The sequence below is a fragment of the Pogona vitticeps genome, chromosome 6 (genome assembly GCF_051106095.1).
Source record: "Pogona vitticeps strain Pit_001003342236 chromosome 6, PviZW2.1, whole genome shotgun sequence".
Taxonomy (NCBI): Eukaryota; Metazoa; Chordata; class Lepidosauria; order Squamata; family Agamidae; genus Pogona; species Pogona vitticeps.
The window spans coordinates 32792047-32816028 of NC_135788.1; the positions used below are offsets into that span (position 1 = coordinate 32792047).

Consider the following 23982-nt stretch of genomic DNA (forward strand, 5'->3'; position numbering starts at 1 on the left):
CCACAGCAGAGCTACCTTAACAAGCTGGAAACAAGATGAATTGTCAGTTTCCTCCTCTCTCTGCTGAATCCTGTGCATTTGGCTAAAGTGAATTCACTTGGGGAAACCTGATTTCCCAAATACAAACTTACAATAGATTTATTCTCTCTCTCTCTCTCTCTCTCTCTCTCTTTCTTTCTTTCCACATCCTGTCTTTTGATTGAATGAAGAAGTCCTTGGCACTTTCTGAGTCCTATCATGAAATGGTACCAAAGAGGTACAAGCTAACCAGACTGATAAGACTCCTGGATGTATAATCTCTCACAGGGGTTTATGGAACATATCACAAGTTGTTCAAGAATGATAAAATAATAATAATATAAATTATCACATTTTTAGGCTTCATTTTATTTGACATCTTTTATGAACAAATTATGAAATATACTTCACAAATTGATTGTATTTACAGTTTCTTTACAGCAAGGCATTATTCAGGTTTTGACTTATGACATCCTTAAAGCATTCTGTCTTTCAAAACAAAGACATCATTGTTGTTTTTCGGCATGCTCGTAATTCATTCATTCGACTCTGCATACAGCAAAGGCAAGCTTTTCAAGTTTACTTTCTGTTCATGCCATTGAGCAATCCATTATTGAAATCATTTTGATTTTTACATCTGCGGGCTGCTACGTTGTTTTGTGTTGTGTTTTTTCCTTTCCCCAAAAATAATCATAAGGAAAGTCTGAGTGGAGCCTGAAAAGTCAATTTCAAATGTCATCACAGCCATGACTAAATTATTAGACAGAAAAAAGAGAAGATATCAAAGACATGATGATTATTCTGCATTTTCAAAATATGCAATTCAGTATCTTCAAATAATGAGCGAGGGAGACCAAAGCAAACTTCTGGAAGGAGTTAGAGCTGTGCCAGAATTTGTTTTTAGCTGTGAAATTATTGCAGATAAAAGTCATCATGTTTTCAGTGCCTTCGGTTAAAGTTGTTGGCATCAACATTTCACCCCCAAAGCACATCCTGAAGCCAGCTGCATCTGAGATCACAAATTTTTCAATATGCTCTTCCATTATAAATCAAATGCGGTCCTCCATTGCACATGTTGTCTGTCATTTCCTGTAAGATTGAAAACAGTTGTTATCATTTGAAGCAACTTCTTGTCAGTTTCACATGTGGCTATTTTTTGGGTATAGAGAGATGGGCACGAACCTTGGTTTGGTGGGTTGTGCTGGTTCATATGCACAGCACCACAGGTATCACGTGTTCCTTTCCCCTGCCTCCCTGGCTGGATCCCCCACTCACCAGTAGGTGTACACTCCTCTTCTCCTCCCCTTGGGCTGTTCAAGGTTTCATTCCCTGCCCTGCCTCTCTGCCTGATCGCCCACTCAGACAAGGAAACCTCATGCTCCTGCTGGAGACTGATTGAACAGCCAAAGAGGAGGAGGAGGACAGGAGTGCCCTTTGACTGGTCATTGGGCAGGGAGGAGGGCAAAGGGAACATGCAGCACCACACCAGCATGAACCTCAGAACTGAGGATTGTGCCTATCTCTACTAGTACGCATTCAAACAGTGCAGTGTCTATCGTTCCTTCCTGGCCTGGATTAATGTTCCTCTCAAGGGACAATTTCCACCAAAAAAAGTTGGTTCATGGATGAGTGGAGCTCATGCATGGGAGGAGAATGTGGAAATATTCTAACTACAGATCATGGATGACTTAGCTTGATCAACATGTAGATGGACCAACTGCATATACACACATATTATGATGCAATGTAATGAAAGGGGGTTGCTTGAGAGCCCCAGAGGAAGATGTTGTTAAGCAACAGAATGGAAGCCTATTGTGCACAAAACAGCAGAAGCATCTTCTCAAGTGCTGATCTTAGCCATACCCGCATACAAGCCAATTAATTAAATAAATAAATCAGTCTCCTGTGCCCCAAAAACTAATCATGAAGCTTAATTGTCTCAGATGCTTTTCTTGTTTGTTTCCTTACATTTCCAGTGTCAAACAGCTGCCTTGAACTGAACCATTTATATTCTCCTCTTTTGAGATGATGCAAGTTTCCTTGAGATTCCCACGTCCTTCATTGGAATCCCTTAAAATTCTATGGTTCCGATTACTGTCTACTTAGGGCATAGACATGAATCTACTAGTTCTTTAGTACCTTGGTTTTGATGCTGTTTGGATTTTCTTACGAGATTTCACATCTCCTTACAATAGCTATGCTTCTTTCACCTGTTGATGTTTCTGAATAGCAGATAATATGTGAGGAGAAACATATGTGATGAAGTAGGAAGCGGTACCATGCTAAATTTAGAGAGCTTTGTGGTTCCACATGTTTTGAACATCAGCTTCCAAAAACACCATCCAAAGTGATTAATTAAAAAAAATGCTGTGAGCTGTATTTCAGAACCTCTAGAGGCCCAGCAGATTCCTACCCCTGCCCTAAGCAATCTTCTCCTGCAAGTCTCCCCTATCAGTATCTTTCTAATGCCCTAAGGTATGAGCTGGCTGGATAGTTCAGTGACTTAGCCATTTGGCTGCAGAGCCAGAATTTGGGAGTACAGTTCCTCATTGTGCCTCCCAGGAGAACCAGCCTGTGTGGCCTTGGGCAAGCTGCACAATCCCAGGGCTCCCCCAAGAAGAAGGGAATGGTAAATCACTTCTGAGTACTATCTACCTAGAAAATGATCACCATAAGTCAGAATTGACTTGACAGCACACAATTATTATTCAGAAAGATATGGAAGATATATTTTGATTATGAAAGAGATGGCCGTTGACATTCCTCCACCACAATCACTTTTAATACCTTGGTCTCTGCTGGGATTTCCAGATAGGGTGCCAGATAGTGTCGATTGAGGTGGGGGTGGGGTGATGTAGACACCTGTCTGCTGGGAAACAGAGTGAGATGAGTAAACCCACATCCTATTAGCCATTGCTCGTCCAGTGGATGTTGCTATGAAATACAATGTCATCCAGTAAATTAAACCAGAAGATCAGGGATTACCTAAATGGCTATCTTGGTTTATTTTCCCCCTTTTATTACATGAGAATCATGGAGCTTTTCTACACAAGCAAAGAACATGGAAGGTAAGTCCATAGCTAAAAATGTAGAGCTAGTGGTTTCTTCAGTCATTTGTAAGATACAGTGACCAGAATCCTCTTGGGGATATATACCAGCATGAACTGTAACTACAAAAATCACTGTGGGAAATTGCTGCTAATTAACATTAGCATTCCTGGTCACATGCCAGTCATACAACTTGGTTTATGATTAGGAATGTGAGTGATGACTCATGGATTGGGGACAATTCTCTGCCACAGTTTGTGCAAGAATACTTATACTGGCACAAATAAGATTCTAGCTCTACAGCCTACTAGGATTCCGGCTACTATTTTTGCCATGGCTTATAAACACTGTCATCATAACAAGAATCCACAGTAATGTGGAAGTCCTGATTATTCATGTATGCATTTCCTGATTATACTTTGTATCAGTCTCAGATATACTGTTATATTACATGATCAAATTTAAGTTCTGCTGAGATTAGTGAAACAGGAAGGTTGCTATTGCACTCATACTTTACTAGCTGGCTTCTCATGGTCAAACTGGTGGGCCTCTGGGAACAAAATGCTGGACTAGATGGGACTTGTTTATATAAACAAGCACCTAAGAAGCCACCTCATAGCATAGCTGTCAGGGTGTTTATGAATTAAAGATGGCAATGCATTTTTCAATTAGAAAGTGCAATACAGAATTGGATAAGAAATGTGCAACATTTGACTGCTAGTGAATAAATGTTGCAGTTCTTTCCCATTAACAACTCAGATAAATTTATTTGAATTCACACCTAATTAATTATAAACATCCAAAGCCGATTCTTTAACTAAACATTGTTTCTCGTTAAACCATGATGAAGGTGACAAAAGACATTTAAGGGTTGATTAAAAGAGGTGTAAGTCATCCAAAAACATGTTGGATATAAGCAAAGAGGGATAATATGTTAAGTGAAGGGTTTTGAACACAAGGTGGAGTTTTATATTATGGCCAAATACTTCTGGGATGTATTTCAAACCATCCCTCAAGATCAGTATGCATCTCATTTAGAAGCAAGAACTTTCCACAATGTATAAATTGTAGCTCCCTAAAACGAAGCATACCTTGGAGGTAACTCTGGTGTTGGGGGAACCACTGGGCAGCTGGGAAGGTCGGTTATTTCAATACCCCTCATTCTCTAATATAAAAAGCAAAAAGATATGCACATAGATTACTGTACATCCGTATCAAATATACAATGCTCTACCTGCTGTACAAATGTAGATAGTTCTGTTGGTGAACTGTTCTTGAACAGAGTGCAAATGGGGAACTAGATGCTTCAATGTGCTCACTTGATATGAACACCTTGGGCTTTCCAAAATCACACAAGGCTTGGCTAGAAATTGCTCCCTGAGATACATGTTTTGTATGCTCCAGGAGTGCATCTGAGGATAGAGCTGTGCATGAATTCCCTGATTCAGCTCAAAAAAGCTGATTGAGGTTTCCTAGAAGATCTCATTTCAGTCCAGAATGATTTGTGGCCTGCCTGACTGAATCAAGCTGATTGGTTAGCAATCCAGGGTTTGGTTGCAGCAACCCTACAGAGTCCTAGTGAGGACATGCATCTGTACAGTCCCCTGCTTAACATCAGAGTGGTACAATCCAGCAACACATACCTCGGATGAAGCTGCTATATACTTTCTGTCTTTACAAAATACTTAGAATGGGAAATCACTTATACCTCTTAGCACGTGTTAGCAGCTTAATAATATGTGTTTTTATTTATTATTGTTGTAAACCACCCAGAATAATGCATTGCACTAATGAGGCAGTGAGTAAGTAAGTAAGTAAGTAAACAAACAAACAAATATTTTCATGAAGTGATCTGAAGAGAGACAGAGAGAGAGATCTATTAATTAAGCAGCCATTCACCAATGTAGGGAGTGCTAGATTTAGTGGTAAAGCATTTTGAGAGGTTATATAATGGAGCAATGTAGATAATGGAGGCATTTTCTTTAGATGGGTGCACACTGCAAAGTGCATTGCATCTCAAAATAGCTTTGTATGACAGATTGAAGTTTGAATCACACTGAAATATTTCATTTCCTCCTGGTGACTTCATAAAGATGAAAACTGAACTCTGTTTCCTATTGAATATTTTGTTTGGAAGCCATCATGACAAATGGAAGTAAAACATGCCCAACTTACTTTTTCTGCCATTTCATGGGAGTGATGCAGCGAATGTTCTCTTTCTGAAAACATTCTCCTTTGCTCGTAGCTGGCTAGCCGGCAAGTGAGCCATGAAGACAGAGTGCAGCCCCCAATGCCGATGCACGCAAGAGACATGGAGGTAAGGTGCAACGGGTACAGAGTTGAGGTTTTCTTTGTCAGAGCGCGAAGGAACTGAAAATTTAATATTCCTCCAATTAGTCCACCGATACAGCAGGCTGAGAAAAGTATCATCTGGTGGGAGACAAGGGGAAAAATCACATCATCATGGGATTATCTGGTGGAAGAGAAAGATATGATGGTGTATGTGCATTTAAACTGAGAATAAATACGACTCTGCCTTGCACTCATTTTAAACATGTTGACAGAACTCCTTGGAACAGTGTAAGACTTCACAGCCACTACTTAGATGAACTTTTCATATGTGCTGTGCTTTTTCACTATATGTAGAATACTATATTTATATTTTTTTCAATTAAATAAATGAAAGTGATGAACAATGACTTGCCCAAGGCCACACAAAATGGCTGATTCAAACACTAAGGTCCAACAATAATGTAGTCTTTTCCTATGATCGCATGTTAAAGTTGAAGTTTCATGGTTGGAAAAGGATTGCTCATCCGGAAACATGCTTGTGTGAAAAAGCAAGCCTTTCGCATGAGCCCCAAAGGTGATATGGCAGTCCTTTTTAAACTCCCTTCATCTTAGCCAAAAGGCTAAGAAGTGATAAGGAATTTTGACATATCAAAGGGAATTGCATAGTTGAAGGGCCTATGAGCCCAGGGAGCAGCATAGAAAAATTACTTTCTGCAGGGCAATTCCCCAAGGATTGTGGGAAATGTAGTCCAAAAAGGGATATTTTCAAGCTGTTTCCCCAGAAAAAAAAAATCATGGAATGGATTGCCCATCCACCATGAACATTCATCTCCAACTTTGATTGGCTCATATCACACCAGAACACCAGTCTAAGAAACCAATCCAGAACCATTCTCCTCTCAATAGAGAAGAGGAGGGGAACAATAAGAACAGATCAGAAAGGACATATTTCTTCCTTCTCTCCTGCCACTTCTGCCCATGGTGATTTCTTGTTTTGCCATTGTCACCTATGGTTGATCATGTGAATAAATGAAGAAGTTTGTCAGGGAAGCATCAGAGATGTGTTTGTGTTTGTGTTACATGCCACCAAGTTGATAACAACCTATGGTGAACCTAATAGGACTTTTGAGGTAGGTCAAATGTTCAAGGGATGGTTTACCATTGACCCTCTCCCCCAACCCTCAGTGATGTCCTTTAACCAAGCAGATATCTAAACCTACGTCTCCTAAATCATAATCTAGCACTTTATCCACAACACCACACTAGCTCTCTGAGACTTATCAAAATACCTTAAATTTGGGTTGTTTTAACAGTGGATGCAACCAGGGATGGTCTTTCTTACTGCCCGATTTGCTGCTTGATGATCTACCTGTGCGATGATGGATGGATAGAAGATAAAGGGACAAGGGAGGGAAGAAATTCTCCTCCCTGTTTTCTGTCCTAGCTATGTCTCCATTCACTTGTTACTACAACTGCTTTCTCCATCCACATACTTTCTTCTATCCTATATTATAACTACTGTGTGGAAGATGGGTACAGTCCAAGCAATTTCCACCTTTCCACAGAAATGTGTAGCTTTAGCACGCTCACTTTCTGTGTTCAATATGTCCATTTTTTCAATCAAATTCATTAGAATTTGGAAATTACAGAAAATATATATCTAGCAGCACTTTTGAGGTCCACAGTCAGACAACAGTATGCTTTAGACCAGCCATTTTCAGGGGGAGGGCATATCCCTGGGAGGCCTAGGCATATTTGAAGTGGGGCACAGACTGGAAACACTTCTACATAAACCACCTTATAGGATTTGTTATGTGACTTTTAGAACCCTGATTTGGCCTATATTTCTTTCATACTGTGTTTATGGCTGTGGCCAAAAACGTCTGAGAATGGCTGGCTGCTGATTCTCCATGGCTAGTGATCATACTAACTAAGAAATTCTGGGAAATGTACTCCAAGAAAAGCAAAACTCTGTGATGACAATCCTTAAATGAAAACTGTGCAATCAGCCTGATCTGTTTCCTACACTCACCTGCCTTTTGCATCTCCACCTTGGAATGGAGAAACACCTGGCAGTAAAAATTTCAACATATAAGACACATTGGTTTCTATTTCACCTACCAATATATGTAACAAGTATGAAAAAAACTTACGATAAGTCCTGATTTCTTTTTGGCACACAATATTCCGCATACCCCACAAAGCAGAAACTGTAATGAAAAGAAGAGTGTGTTTCATGGTTGATGGCCTAAAACAGTAGTTCAAATCCTACTGTGGAATTAGCAATGTAAACTGTAACACAACAATCATTATTACAATTGTGGCTATATCTGGACTATAAGGTTATTGTTTCAAGAAGCATTTCAGCCAAACCTCTGTATCCTTATAAAAGCATGGAAAGTCTGTTTCTAATTTTGTTCCCAAGGTTAACTGTAGCCTGTTCCTAATTCAAGTTGTATCTATCCCTGACCACATGCAATATTATAAATATTGTTAATACAAAGCACTTTATAGTGTTTCTCTTATTTCTTGTCGAAATAACAGAATAATGCAGTATGTGTTGCCTTCCAAGTTCAGAATTAGAAGAGGCATTCAGTAGCCATAACAATCATGAGTACAGACATAATAATATCAGGAGCTAATCTAAATGTCAATAGATAAACAAACAAACATGCATTTCAAAACCCCAGATATCCTGAACATTTTATTTCAGAAACTTAAGTTCAAAGCCTAAAACTAGAAATTCAGATGTTAATGTGAGAAGATTACAGTCCTAAATAAAATTTTCCTAAGAACAAGTAGCATGAAACAGAAAGAACTTTATTCTAAGCAAACTTGTATAGATTTTGTTGCCAGCCTGGCTTTCTTTCATGTTTTTTTAGAAGCTGAATCAAACAAACCCAAATTTATCTTCTTTCCTCACCAATTTATCATCATAAAGTACTTGCACTGAAAGATTCATGTTGAAAGTGCATTATTTAGAACCAGAAAAATCTAATAGGGTCTCTTTCCACCCTAAATTTAAGGCTTTAGAAGTTTAAGTCAAAATTTTATTACACAGCAACTTCAAAGCAGGGTGGCCTTTCAGAATTTTATTTTCTGCTTTTTGATAATTAGTAAGCCACAAAAGACAGCCCTTTGTTCTTTCTAAGTTTTTAATTTCTCTAGTCTTGATGAAACGGGCTAAATGATTCAACTCCATTCTCTGAGGACTAATTAAGAGTGAGTAGATAATTAAGTCCAGAAACCAGCCCATCTATTAAATCTATAGACTCAATCTAGAATATACATGATCATAGCTATACAACCATTCTCCATAATAAGTTAGCTTATGTTCAAAGCAATGTGCCAGATACAAAATGCATCTAATGTAATAGTTCCTGGCCTCCTCTTTTTCTTCTGTAATTATTCTCATTATCCTTCATCTCCACAGTCTATAATGTAAGCTAGTACTACTGAGCAAGCAAACAGTGAAGAAGGGGCAGAAGGTGTTCCACTCTTTCCTAGTGTATTCAAAATATTTCTTTGTTATCTCACCTGCTCACTTTTTTTGAGGTTAAGGAAGCCAAAGAGGAAAGCCAGGGTATTTTCAGGCCATGGCCGGAAAGACAGATGTGATTGTCTGGTAGCTTGTGTATGATTGCAAAATACAGAAAACTAGACATTATTATTTTTTTCCCAGCAGCCTTTGGTGCATGTTGAAATCTGTTCTCCATGATGATAATTCAGAGTGAGACCCTCCTCTCAGGCACCAACTTAAGAGGGCAGCACTTGCCTTGGGAAAGGCCTTCCTTCCTTCCTTCCTTTACATTTTGGAAAGGGTAAAGACCATCTGCGGTGAGAGAAGGTGCTCTGGTACCCTCTTCCAGCATAGAGAGAGGCCAAAGCTGTGTCTGAAAGTTGATGGAACTGTGGTATGAGTGTCCACAGTGACTACCTGTCAGGGATGAAGTGAGATGGCCACTTGTCTGGTGTGCTTTAATTGTAGATTTCCTGCTTTGGTGGTGGGCTGGACTTTGAGGAAACCAGAAATCCCTTCCAACTCTATAGTTCTGTGATTCATGATGACAATATATCACTGCCACTACTGTAGCCTTGGTGAGTTGAGGGGTTCTACTGAAAACCTCTGTCACAGTAGGTTGGCCATCCTTGTAACAATGGATCTGATGGAGGTTACTGAACTGAAGCACGGTGAGGACAGGGCAGAAGTACTGTTGGGTAATGGTTTATCTGTTTGTCTAAGTGGTGTTCATATTGATTTTGGTAGGGTTGCATTCTCCCTTAAGGATCAAGATCAGAGCCCAGAAAATGAGTTTAGACCCTGTATTAAATAATACTGGATGTGCAGCCAGCCTACAATTTGCATTGCCTTCATTACATTTTGGCTGATATGCCAGCTCCATCATTTCTTGGATACTGATGGACTGGCCACAGTTAAATTAGCATTTGTTAACTGGATCCTCAGAGTTGGCCAGATGACACCTTATTTCAGTCTTTGAAATAAGAATTTGCCAGAATGGAGAAATTCTTTCATATATGAAATTCAGTGATGTAGCTAGATAAGGGAGTATGGACTGTGGGGTTTGGAGGTGGACTAATTTATTCCCATCCCTGCGATTGTTGCCTCTTTGTGAAAAAGAGCCTTTCTCCAAATGATCATTTTTAAATCATGTTCTGTGCCAGTCTCCATCTTCATTGGCTCCCTAACCCCATAACCCATGTAGTATATAAACCAGTGATTAAATGTTTCATACTGTGTGTCTGAGGAAATGGATTGTGATCCACCAAAGCTCACACTGGCTTAAAATAAAATTGTCTATCTTTAAGGTGCCTGTTTTATTTGTATTAATCTTGCTGAAACAGCTTAACCTCTTTGAAATCAAACAGAGGACTTTCCGCTGTAAAGTAGGACATGTGTGTCCCCCCCCCCCGGTCCCACAACTGAAACCTGGCAAATGATAAAAAGAGTCTGAAGAGACCCAGAACCATTCTCTTCCAAGGTATGTGGGACAGTTCCCATCATCTCCAACATGGCCAATGGGTTAGAGGAGGCACTGTTTCCTCTACTCATCCTCCTGTTGTATGTCTAACCAATGTATCTGCAGGACAGCAGATTCGGGAAAGCCGAGAGTAGTAGTAGTAGTAGTAGTAGTAGTAGTAGTAGTAGTAGTAGTAGTAGTAGTAATTAATAATTAATAATTAATAAATAATAAATAATAAATAATAAATAATAAATAATATTTACTACTATTACTATTACTATTACTATTACTATTACTATTACTATTACTACTATTACTACTACTAATACTACTAATACTACTAATACTACTAATACTACTAATACTACTACTACTACTACTACTACTACTACTACTACTAATAATAATAATAATAATAATAATAATAATAATAATAATAATAATAATAATAATAATAATAATAATAATAATAATAATAATAATAATAATGTGCCATGAGAGCACTCAGAAGTGGTTTGTTGTTCCCTTCTTCTGGGGGCATCCTGAGACTGTTCAGCTTGCCCAAAGCCACACAGGCTGGCTCTATTCACAGGAGGCACAGTGGGAAATTGAATTTTCAACCCCTAGCTCTACAGCCAGATGCCTAAATGTCTGAGCTATCCAGCCAGCTGATAGAGTGTAAGTCTACAGTAAAAATTCTGGTGGTATTTAATTGCTATGTAAATTTTACAAGATCTAAGTGCTGAATGGATTAAAACCATCATAATCTTTTATGAACATAAATTCTGAAATGAAGTCCCTTAAACACAGTATTACAAAATCAGTGTTGATCAAATTTCTGAAGTCGTGTTGTGAGGCTCATATTGCATGAACATTTATGTGAGAGCAAAAAAAGGGGGGGGACAACGGCTGTTAAAGACACATTTAGTTTAGATGACTTGACTTTGTGAGCCCACATGGATACCTCACATAAAGATTGTGACACTCCCTCCCCCAATTTCTAGTGATTTGAATCTCACAGCCTCTAATGATCAGCAAGAAACCGAGAAAGCAAGGCGGGAGGGAGCTGTCTTTCCTCTCAGCAAGATTTCTCTGTGTAAAGTTTTTTCCCCTGTGAGAAATCTTGCAGAGAGATCTTGCGGGGTCTCCAGATGCTTTTTGGTGGTTGTTTCTTTTCAGAGGAAATGTGATGTATATACTACACAAAGGTCCCAGGAAAGGACTGAGAGTTGTCTCTTATGCAAAAGAAGAGGTGAAAAAAGCAAGGGAAAATCAATGGGGGAAACACTGGAGGTTTTGGTTTGGTTTTTTTTGGGGGGGCGGGGTGAGGAGCTGGGAAATCTTGCTGGTGCAGGGGGAGGTCTCAGTGAGGAATTTCAGCATGGCAAGATTTGGAAAACTACTGAGCACAAGAAATCTTTTGACTCATCTCCACATCCCTGCCCCCAGCTGATGGATGTTAGTTGCTTCGAAATTCTCCTGTTAAAACAGGAAAATTTAAATCAGTTGTGTGACCCCCAAAAGCAGTGCTTGGGGAGCCCCTAAGGAAGCAATACCACACTGCTGGGTCTGTGGGTGGAATGATGCAGACATATAGGTTGTGTTAGTTGCATGGCATCGTGTCATGAACAAGTGGCTGTCACTGAATTTTCATGGGATTTCATTCAGCTAGTTTCTTTGTTATCAGAGCTGGAGTGAGAAGCAAGTAAATTCAGGGAAGAACAAAAAAAAATCAAAGCAAAAATAAACCATTTGTTCCATTCATTTCATTAATGAGTCATAAGTACTCTACATGCCAATCTGCCAACAATGAATAAATGAAGCTTGTGTACTTGCTGTTACATAAACCAGGAATGGAGAATATCCAGCCAGTGGGCCTGACATTACCTCACAGGAGTTCCATGTCTGGCCCACTTCCTCCCATGTTGCCCTAACCTCTGAGCACTGGTGGACATAAGAGCTTTATTCTGCTTCTACCCATGTTTAAGCAAGCCTTCATAGATCTCAACAGAAACTATTTATAGCCCCATTGCCGTGGTGATGAGAATTAGCAGGTATGAGGACAGGAAGAGCAGGCCCTTCTTTTGATACAACCAAATGTCTGTTCAACTATATTGGGTGATGCATGCTAGCTGTCAAGTGGCCCCATTCTGTCTGCATCATGGCGCTCTTGACTCCTGGACCATCATGATGCTTAGCCTCAAAACCCACTCTCTGCTATTCCTCTTCCCTCTGGAGGTTGGACATCTTCATGGCTAGACTGATTTTGGATGGAGCAGCTCTAAATAATGATGTTATTTCTGAGTGAGGTTTCTGACTATCTTTAAAGCACTTGGGTCCTGCAATATCTGCCCAGACCTTATTGTGGGGATGAGAAATGTACAGTCTGTGGGGCATGCATAGTCCCCCCAGGGCCCCCAGTGTGCCTCCAGCATTCATGTGCCCCCTGATCTTGGCCTCTTTTAAAAAGTTGATTTTAAAAGGCTCCTTGTATCAACTTGGGGCACAAGAGGAAAGTTTAACATATTTCCATTCCCCTTTAACTATTGTAAGCCTAGGGGGAGCTTCCCCCCCCCAAAAAAAAACCCTGGAGGGATGTAGGACTTAACATCTGCTGAAAATGACCACCCTGGAACCCCACCAGAGACAGAGGCTTAATTGACTAGGATGAGGAGGGGGAAAACTTCCTTGTTGATCACACACAGAATATGTATTCTCTTTGCCCATGAGGTTAACTTGGTTCCCTTGTGCTTTTCGTCATTCTGTAAAAATATTCCATTAAGCTTTCATTATGCTGGATATATAAGCATTTGTATGGGAAACCATATTGAGAGGTTTTCATCTGCTCAGCCTTTTTATTTTTTTTATTTTTGCTTTATTATAGCTGATGCTATTTTGGTGGCTCTTAACTGTTCCAAGGAATGCAAATACATTTGAAAGAATGAGATATCGTTTGAAGAGATTGCATAACATAAATTAGAATAAATACACACGTAAATGAGTATACTGTGCCACAAACTCAGATGGCGGTTTGTCTGTGCACGGCTGTGAATCAGGAGGAGAGAAAGGAACAAGGCTTAACATGAACTAAGATCATCCTGGGATGTCAGATCCCAAACCTCTGACAGATCTTTCAAAAATTTCTCCCTTTTTTGGACTATACTGTAGCTTGCAAAATCCATGCTGGTTGGAGCATTCTCAGAATTCTAAACAAAATAAGTCCCCATGCGCTCATCTTTTGAATATAAGAGATCTGTCCTGATTCGGGGCTAATGCAAATCTAAATCCTATGCAAGCGTATCTCTGCTTCCATGTATGGGTAAAAACAGAGTCAGGGATATAGGCATATCCAGATAAGCCCCAAAATGAATGTTGCTCCCTGCCCAAAAGCACTCTAGACTTTGGGGTCTATAGTGCAAAAGTCTGTAACCTTGCTGTCTGAGGATGATGGAAGTTGGGCTCCAACCCATCTGAAGTGCAGTCAGATTGGGGAACACTGGTACAAAGTGTTGCAGAATGACCAAAACCAGCAGTCCTATCACACCCTCAAATTAGAAGAAAAACATTCCTAGACTCAAGGCAGATTTCATCCTTGACATTTCTTTACAAAAACAAGAACTGAAAGAGAGAGAGAGAGAGGGAGGGAGGGAGAGAGAGAGAGATGGGCATTCTAGCATAGTGGTAATGGAAACATTTTATACATGTACTGTTGATGTGACATGTATGTGTTAGACTTGTTAAAAAAAACATCCATGCTTCCTTCTGGTCTGTCTTTGTGTATGTGTACGTGAGTGTGTGTGCGTGCCTTTCTCCATGCCAGTATCTATAGCAGCTATTCTGTACATATGCTGTGATCCTTTTAACAGTGCATGCCTATGTGCGGAATCTACTCCTGTGATTGGTTACACCGTTTCTATGGAGAACCAGCTCATTCCATTTGAGTAGGGGATTTCAAAAACTTGAGCAGCATTTCTATTCACCTCAAGGGACTAATTACAGTGCTTGTTGTCTGAGCATGGCAAGCATTACAAATAGGAAGGCATTGAGAATCCGTGTGCTGGATTCCTGGACCTCAGAGTTTATTGCATTTTGCTGTATTGCCCATGCCAGTTGCCAAGAGGATATATTTACATCTGTACCGAAAATAAAGGAAATGGCTTTATGCACAAGTTTGATTAACTCAGTGATTGATCTTCACAAGGTTTAGATTAAGTACCATGTTTCCCCCAAAATAAGACAGGGTCTTATATTAATCTTTGCTCCAAAAAACGCAGTAGGGCTTATTTTCAGGGGATGTTTTATTTTTTTTCCATGTACAACAATCTACATTGATTCAAATATAGTCATGTCATCTTCTGGTTGCTGCACAATGGTGGAGGGCGGGGTTTCACTTAACTAGGGCTTATTTTGGGGGTAGGGCCTATACAGTATTACAAGCATCCTGAAAAATTATACTAGGGTTTATTTTCTGGTTAGGTCTTATTTTCGGGGAAACAGGGTAAGTCATCCATTTTACATGTTAGTATGCATTGATCTATCTTTTAATCTGTGTTTTCTTAACAGAAGCTATTTTCTTACCCAAAGGGAACGATGCAGAAGTTTGACTCCAGAAGTATCAATCAATAAGGCAGAATTACCCAGAATGTCCTTTAAAATTTATTTTAAATAGGGACCCTATTCTCCAATTTCTCTTTTGAATATTCTCTATTACCTGATTTTCCTCTTAAATATATTATTTAGTCTCAGTCCCGCTCTCAATCCATATATTCTGAGGCACTTTACTGATTCCACTTATGATTCCACATTAAGAATCTACAGATATTCATTATAATCTGACACAATGCTTACTGTTCCACTATGTTCAATGGAGCCTCCTCCAGTCAAAACTCCAGTCCTTAATGGCTATTCCTCATTTTTCCAAAAGAAAAAGATACAGTGGACCCTCTACTTACGGAAATGATCCATATTGGAATGGTGGCTGCAGGTCGAAAAGTCTGTAGGCTGAGTCTCCATTGACCTACAATGCATTGAAAACCTATTAATCCCATAACCGGCCGTTTTTGTTCCATTTTGGTTTTTTTCTGGTCTGTAGGTCGATTCTCTGGCTGCAAGTCGAACCTAAATTTTGCGGCCAGAGAAGTCCGTAACTTGAAAAGTCTGTAAGTCGAGCCGTCTGTAAGGCGAGGGTCTACTGTAGGTCATAGCACAGGGCAAGACTACACAGTGTGCTTGAAGAATAATACACAGTGCAATGTATTTTCGAAGGCTTTCACGGCTGGGATCCAATGGTTGTTGTGGTTTTTTTCCTTTTTTCCTTTTTGTTTGTTTGTTTGTTTGTTTTTGCCTGTTTCGCCGTGTTCTGAAGGTTTTTCTTCCTCCACAGAGACTGGCAAAACATTACGGGGAAAAACCTCCAGAACACAGTCAAATAGTCTGAAAAACCTACAACAACCAATACAAAGTTCACTTGGCTTCAGATGATCTCATCTAGAAGAACTAAGAATTAATATGATGAGAATGAACTAGGGAGGGGGGAGATCTTTGGCTCTTCAAGTATGTTAGACTACAGCACCTGCAACGTTTTACCATACTAATGCTTAGCAGTGGTTTTCCCCTGGCCACTGTAGATAAAAAAAAATCTGGAGGGGTAAAGGTTCCCCATATTTTACCTAGAAGTATTAATTTATGTTATGTTACATGCTGTCAAGTTGGATCTGATTTATGGTAACCCCAACACAGTTTTCAAGGTATGTATTTAAGGAGTGGTTTTATGTTCCACACACACACTCACCCCAGTGTGTTTCTAAAGCCAGTTGGGGATTTGAACCCAGGTCCTAGACCAACACTCTATCTACAGCACACTGGCTTTCTTCAATTCAGTTAATGAACCAATAATTTTATTCCACTTAAGAACTTCCTATTGTTATCAATGGTCTTCACAATGTAGATTACATTCACCCAATAAAAACAAGTATTACATTTATATAATTCCTGGCCTATGTTGGGATGCACAAATTGTAGTTCTCTAGATGTTGGTCTAGAGTTTTGATCACACTTAACCAGGATAACCAATAATGAGTTTTGCTGGGATCTGCAGCCAACAAACTCTGAAGGGTCATAATCTGCTAATCTCTAACCTAGATTCTAGGTCTGAGAAGATTTGTCAAGAGTTTTCTGTGCTATTCTTGCTATCAAGACAAGATCTTCCATGGCTGATGTTCCTGAAAAGCTTCTTGCAGGTTGATGTAGGCCTCCCAGATGTTAGTGGACTGCAGCCCTCATGAGAACTATGTTGGCTACTGGGGCTGATAGAAAATGCATTCCAAGAACATCTGGAGGGCCACATGTTCTCCAGCCCTGCTCAAAGCTACATAACTACATAGAGCAACTCAGGTGACTCCTATTTGATATCAACAGGTTTCTGATTTTAAACGGGAAATGTTTCTAGATCTTATGACTGTAGCCTCTCAAATACAGCATTCTAAAGGCTGGTAATCAGAAAGCACATAAGACCCAAAATTCATACTCTATTTCTGTGTCTTAAGATTTGTAAATCAACCAGATTGCACCACCAGTGTCAGATATTGTGAGCCATCCAGCTGCTTGAAATATTCAGAGATCATGTTAGGATTCACCCTTTATAGAAATTATATTAGTTAACCTGTACTTAGAATGTGTCTGATGTCCAGTGTCATTGCTAAGCAGGGCTTAGCACTGACTATATGCTACATGCTTTGGGTGGATAATTCATGGCTGTCCAGATGTCATAAGGCCACAGCTCTGGTCTACCCTAGCCAGCATTAATACTGGTGAAGAATGGTGGCAGTTATAATGTGATACCTGGAAGGCTGCACATTCACCATCCCTGAAATAAGCAGATCCATTGATCTCATCAGGATTACTACACAACATCAAGAACATGTGAACATGTCTGAACTGTAAAAAGGAAATGATAAAAGTGACTCAGGATCAGAGCTCTGCAGAACAGTAATCTGAATTTAAAAACTGGATCTTTTGCTAATGGAGAAACAGCACTTCACACAGCGATTCCTTCCTACTGTGATTAGTTTATATTGGTCTTAATATAAATCCAATGATGTATTACAGATGCCAGGGTTATAGTCCTGCAATACTTGACACCATCCTCCTCATTTTCAAAACACACGAACATCTCAGTTGTCTTTTGCCCAGATTTTTGATTGTGTTGATTATTGATTATATTTGACAGCATGTTAACTATATTGAGATGATCTTTTAACCTCTAGTGATTCTGAACATGTTCTAAACTCTTGTCTTCTGCTTTATAAATGTTTAGTATGCCTGCTTTATTGTTGAGTTAGATTATGAACTTGATTTTATTAGCCACTAGGAGCATTTTAAAAAAGATTGAAATGCAGCTTGGAAATGCTGAGATCACAACCAATCAATAAAAATTCAGATGACAACCTGGTTGGTTGTCATCTGGGTGGTTGGTGAGACCATACATGTAACCAAGATGAGCGTTATTCCACCCTGATGGAAAGTGGGGTATTTAGAGTTAAGGTTTCCATAGTAACCTTGCCTTTAGCCACTTACATGTGAAACTGGGCTTCCATCAAATTGAAGTAATTTGAAGACAGAAGTGGGTCAAAGGCCTTTAATTACATTTCTGTGTTATGTTACCTTTAGGAAGTGTGTGTACATAAAAGTTTTGCTCTAATGGCTGTACTCTTCAAAAGTTCAAGGTAATTAGTTTTGCCCTTTTCTGCCTTTTTTAAATCCCTGGTACCAGAAATCAACTGTGTTAAAACTAAAGCACTTGGTTTTTTGGATCTATTACGCTGCAATACCACTTTTAGGGACTTAAATTTCATTGAATTCTCTAATGATAATAATGATAATAATGATGATGATGATAATGATAATAATAATAATAATAATAATAATAATAATAATAATAATAATAACAATAACAATAACAATAATAATAATAATAATAATAATAATAATAATAATAATAATAATAATAATAATAATAATAATAATAATAATAATAATAATAATAATAATAATAATAATAATAATAATAATAATAATAATAATAATAATAATAATAAAAAATGTGCTGCCATGTCAATTCTGATGTATGGTGACCCTTTTCAGGGTTTTCCAGGTAGGAAATATTCAGAAGTAGTTTTCCATTCACTTCTTCTGGGGGGCATCTTGGGACTGTACAGTTCACCAAGGGGCCACACAAGCTGCCTCTGCTCACAAGGAGCACAGTGGGGAATCAAATTCCCAACCTCTGGTTGCACATACCAGCCCATTAATGCGATTATCATCTGACCAGTGTCATGTGGAATTGCTGACTGTAGGAATTAGACTTTGCAAAAGCCAGCAAATATGAGACATATTGCTCTATGAACCAGTCTGATTCCTTGCTTTTCTCAGAGATCTGTGGGAAATGTAGTTCTGTGAGTGTGTGGAGAATTCTTTCTGTAACTAGCCCTGAAATATAGGCTTGGACCATTTTTTCTGCCTGAGGGAAAGAGTAGGGTGGACTTTCCCATGCTATGTACAGAAGCCAACTGAACTAGCAGTTGAATCTTATTTCAATATTTCAGCAAGATAAAGCCTTCTAACATATTTGAGGGCAGCAGCCTAGAATAGGGAATGCAGGATTGTTTGGTTCTCCAGAAGAGGACAATATTAGTGAGTTTGGGAGAAATTACAGGCTACTACCTAGCATCTGCCCCCTACTCCCAAGCAGAAGTAGATGGCTCATTTTGCCTAATGGCAGGGCCAGCTCTATTGAAACCCAGATAAAATTATAGTATCCAGGACTCCTCGAGGAGAGATCACAATCATTTGCCCAAGATCCTTTTGACATGATGCTGTTGCCGTGCATCCTATCAAATCCATCTATGCTTGCCCAAGCATTTTCCTCATCACATTTTGATGAAATGTGTTATTGCTTTATCATTGCTTTGCTGTTTTATTAAATGCCTTGAATTTTGTGATTTGTAACAGTGCATTATTATAAACCAATTTAGGATATTTATTATAATCCCATTTATAATTTACAATTGGATTATGCTTATATGCCATCACGTTGCTTCTAGTTTATGGTGATGCAATGAAAACACCCTCCCAAAAGGTGCTATCACCAACAGTCCTTCTCAGATATTGCAATCGAAAGACTGTAGTTCCTTTATTAAGTCAATCCACCTCACATTCAACCTTCCTCTTTTCCTACTGCCTTCTACTTCTCCTAGCACTGATATGTTTTCCACTGAGTTTTTTTCTTCTCATACTATAATCACAATAGCTTCAGTTTAGCTCATTTTTATCAGTATTTCTATACCGCTTAAGCCCAATAATTTAATGTAGCTCAGATAGATAATGAAGCTTAGATATAGGCTGTGAAATTGCACAGTGCAAATCATGATATTTTTCCTAGGCATCCATACATGTGTATGTATTCAGTATGAATATTATCTGCCAGTTGCATTAACAATGATAAAAACAGGATAACCATGATAACAGGATAACTACAAGAAAAGATAACTGCAAAAGACTTGTTTTGCAATAAGAATTAATATAGATGCATGATTCTACCATGGCTTTAATAACACCCTATATGAGGTGGTCCATATTTGATATACAATATTATGCAAAGTGATGTACTCACATTGTTATGCCCAAAGAGAACTGGTGTGTGTGTGGGGGGGACGGAGGAGAATGCAGGAAACTCATTTGAATAAACTTCACCTTAGTAACTACAAGGTTAACACTGAGGACTGCAGATCCTAAAGAGCAGCATTAAGGCTGAAAGAACTGGGTATGTTTAGCCTTGAGAAAAGAAGACTAAGGGGTGATATGATGGCACTTTTCAAATATTTGAAAGGCTGTCATACAAAGGAGGGGCAAGATCTGTTCTCAGTCATCCCAGAGTGCAGGGCACGCAAAAATGGGCTCTAGTTAAAGGAAGCCAGATTTCAGTTGAATATCAGGAAAAACCTCCTAACTGTTAGAGCAGTACGACAGTAGAACCAGTTACCTCCGGAGTTGGTGAGTACTCCAACACCAGAGGCACTCAAGAAAAACTTAGATAATCACCTGGCAGATATGCTTTGATTGTATTCCTGCGTTGAGCAGGGAGTCAGACTTGATGGCCTTGTAGGCCCCTTCCAAATTCAAGTTTCTATTATTCTATGATTACAGTACTAGAAATCAAGTACTAGCAAAACTTTTGTACACAGCTTTTTACCCTGTTGTCAATTACTTGTCAAAGATTTTACTGTTTACCCCAAGTCCTCTAAAAACAAGTCATGCTCTTTTATAGCTTCCTGCACAAAAACAAACATCAAAGTTGTGACTTGTAACTATTATCACCCTGTAAGCACTTCTTCTGCTCAAAGTTAATCACTGCTTAGCTGTTTTCAATTTCCATAGCAAGATCAAACATATAACAAGAGTGCAAAGTAAACATTACAACAAACAAAGGAATGCACGGTAGTTTGGCCTAAATTAGAAGGAATTATGCATGCATACATATATTTGGCATCATCATCATCATTTCTTCATTTTATCTCAGCTGTTCAATGATCTATGAATCTGCATTTTTCCACTTCTGAAGACGTTTTCAGGCAATTCAGATTATGAGACCTAAAAGAAGCTGCTTTTGCTTTCCCTGTTAGTAATCTAAAATTAGTTGGAAAACTTGCCTTGCAGGCTGTGATTTAGCATGAATGCAGATGCAAACTGAAATCCACAGTCAGCATACCCCATTAATTAGAATGGAAAATTCCACTGGCTTTCCATAGTAAGTAGTTTAAACATTGTTGCTGTATATCACAACACTAGATGCAATCTTTAAAAATGCAGTCTTAGCAACACTAGATGCAATCTTTAAAAAAAGCATGCTAAGGCCCTATCTTATCCCATTGGATTAAAAAATATAACTAAATTTAAAATTTCATTAATTTCAATAGGAATCAAACATACTACCTTCCTTTGGATCACATCTTTTATGTGTAGAAAAACTCTACTGATTTTAACATATCAAAGAGTAGACTTTGGATTGGAGAGCCCAGCTTTGCTTGCAATTACACTGGATGCAGGTCTTATGAATTCCCATGGAAAATCACACAGTGTATTTCCAGTAAATAAGCAGTTGAAATGGATGGTGCTTTAAAAAAAAAAGCCATCCTATCTTATTCTGAGCCATTTCACTTGCCTTTATTACAGGGAAATAATCATTGCAAGGAAAGCAACCAATCAAATGTGTAGGAAGGTACAAGCATAAGAAGAGCATATGCTTGAAGTTTGCCCATGTGCTCCAACCCTAATGAAACCCTTCATGGAGAAGAGTTACTTGCACTGCTTTGTTGAGCTCCCAACAAAATGATGTAATGCCTCCGGAACATATGATTACCTTGTTTTTCCCTTCCCAAAGCATGCCTCCCAAGACATGTCCCTGAGTATGACCTGAATCCACCTTTTCCATCTTTGAACCACCATCCGATGCTGGACGTGGGGTGCAGGGGGAAAAAGCGTTTTGCACCCCGTTACAGATTCCAAGACTGACAAACGCCTGGGCCAGTTTTCTGCGGGTACCAATCTCAGTGGGGAGGGAAGTTTTACGCCCGGTGGTTCTTGAAAAGTTCAGGTTCCCTTGCCCCTCAAATCGACCAAGGGATTTGGAAAGAGGGCTAAGAGCAGTCTATATACACCTCGAGCATGCAGCAGATCCATAAAGCACGAAGCATGCAAGCTGGAGAGGGAAGCTTGCGGGGTTGGAAGGAAGGGGTGGAGGGAAGGGGGGCAGCGTGGAAGAACGGGAAGTTAGCGCACGCACGGCGAACACGCACCATCACCATCAAGAGTTAAAGAGAGAGAGTGAAATGGCTTAACGTACACACACCCCGCTCCATACCGGAGAAGAGTCTCCCAGTTGGGTCCCGCGTTCCGCGTTGGCCAGGACCAGGCTGAAGCTCACGGCCCCCACCGTCACGCTGGAGACCCCCAGCCCTATCTCCAGCACAGAGAGCACCAGGAGGCTCCCGATGATCTGGCCGCTGGTGCACATCCTCGCTCGGTCATCGTTCCTCTACCCGATCAGCTCCGGAAGCAACGCATTCGCTTTCTCCCAGACGGGGGGTGCGGGGGTGGGGGAGGGGAGGGACTGGTCTCTTCCCCCCCCCTCCGAGGCAAACTTTCGCCTTTCCCCAGCAACCAGCCAGGCGTCACCTCCACACAACCGAGAGAAGGCCGGCGGGGGCGAGGGTGGCTGGGTGGACTCCAAATCAAACCGAGCTGCTGGCTTGAAGATCACCCCAATCAGAGGTGCTGAGAAGCCCCAGCTTGGATCATCATCTTCGGCTGATCAATGTTTTCAGGCTGGATTTCTCGCGCGCGCGATCCCTACGCATCTCCAGCCAGATCCTCTACCCGCGCCCCCTTCATGCCGCCCGGTTTAGGAGGAACGGCCGACGCGCAGAGCCCCACCAGGGAAACCTCGGCAAGGAGCTGTCCGGGGTGCTGAAGCTGAAGCTTTTCCGAAGGCGCTCCGGCTCCAGACGCTTTCCCTGATCACCCGATTCTCTGAAGAGCCGGTGGTGGCCTCATCGATCTCGTTCGGCCACGCGCGTGTTGGGGTTGTGCGTTTCTCTCCTCCTCCCTCCCCGTCCTTCCCTCTCAACCAACGCTGTAATAACGTCTCTCCCTCTCCCTCGCTGCTCTCCTTGAGGCTGGCGAAGGCGGATTAAATTCAGCACCACGCTCCTCTCGCGCCCGGCTGGTGTCTTCTTCGCCCAGGCAAGCGAGAGTGAGCAAGCAAGCAAGAGGGAGACGCTGACCTTGTCTGATCGCCTCCTTCCCTCTCTTTGGAGTGACCTCGCCAAGAGTTGGCTGGAAAGAGGGGCCGCCCAAAGGGAAAACCCAACCCCACTGAAAAGACTTGTGCACAACCCGCAGAGATAGAAACGGGAGTTCACACCAGCCTCTCTACCACGGGCCCAACACGCACCACGTTGGCACTGAGGCGCCTCCCTGTCTTTATAGATCCTCCATACCAGGTGCAAACTGGAAATTCCTTGAGTCTCTTGGGTGGGAAAAGATGGCACATGGGAGGAAATCGGAGACTATAGACATGCTTTCTGGACCCCTTCGCTTGTTTTGTTCTCGACTTATAACAAATAACTGGAAGCAAGCTTTGGGGTTAAATGAATTCTCCTCTTCCGGTTTATGTCTTGACAATAACAAACATAATGAATGAGAAAACTGTTTTTTTAAAAATAATACTGCCTCTGTTTGGTGTCTGGAGGTCTTTAAAATAAAGGATTAGAAATATTTGAAGAAAATTTGAGAAAGGGGAAACAAGAAAGAAAGAAAAAGAGGAAGGGAGAGAGAGAGAGAGTGAACAAGGGAAGGCAAGACCTGGCAAGGAAGGCCTGTTTTGAGATGTTTCCATGTACACGTGTGGGCTGTGTTGTTTTTTCTCTGCCTAGCAGCTGGAGCCACTTTGCCAAATTGGTAATCCCAGGGTTTGCTGTGGTTCTTCTTTCATAAAATTCTGACTTCCTGGCAAAAATAAAAATAAAAAGAGGGTTAATTCTTTGACACCGAAGGTGCTCAGGTGTTCTCTTCCCAAGAGCTGTTT

The 23982-nt window shown here is 40.3% G+C and overlaps 1 protein-coding gene across 12 annotated transcripts; it reads right to left on the minus strand.

Moving 5' to 3' along the window:
• Positions 1 to 371: 371 nt before the first annotated feature.
• TMEM196 (transmembrane protein 196) lies at positions 372 to 22539 on the minus strand. 12 transcript variants are annotated; one of them, XM_078377181.1, is made up of 6 exons: positions 22258 to 22539; positions 7512 to 7568; positions 5242 to 5496; positions 4158 to 4231; positions 2806 to 2884; positions 372 to 1107 (listed from the first exon to the last, which is right to left on the minus strand). In XM_078377181.1, the coding sequence occupies exons 1-6, from the start codon at positions 22408 to 22410 to the stop codon at positions 1045 to 1047; spliced, it is 681 nt and encodes a 226-aa protein (XP_078233307.1). In that variant the 5' UTR covers positions 22411 to 22539; the 3' UTR covers positions 372 to 1044. The 12 variants fall into 12 exon arrangements, with proteins under 12 accessions (XP_078233307.1, XP_020636998.1, XP_020636988.1 ...); XM_020781339.3 differs by having other exon boundaries at positions 2806 to 2887; XM_020781329.3 differs by having other exon boundaries at positions 2806 to 2887; positions 22246 to 22539.
• Positions 22540 to 23982: the final 1443 nt, after the last annotated feature.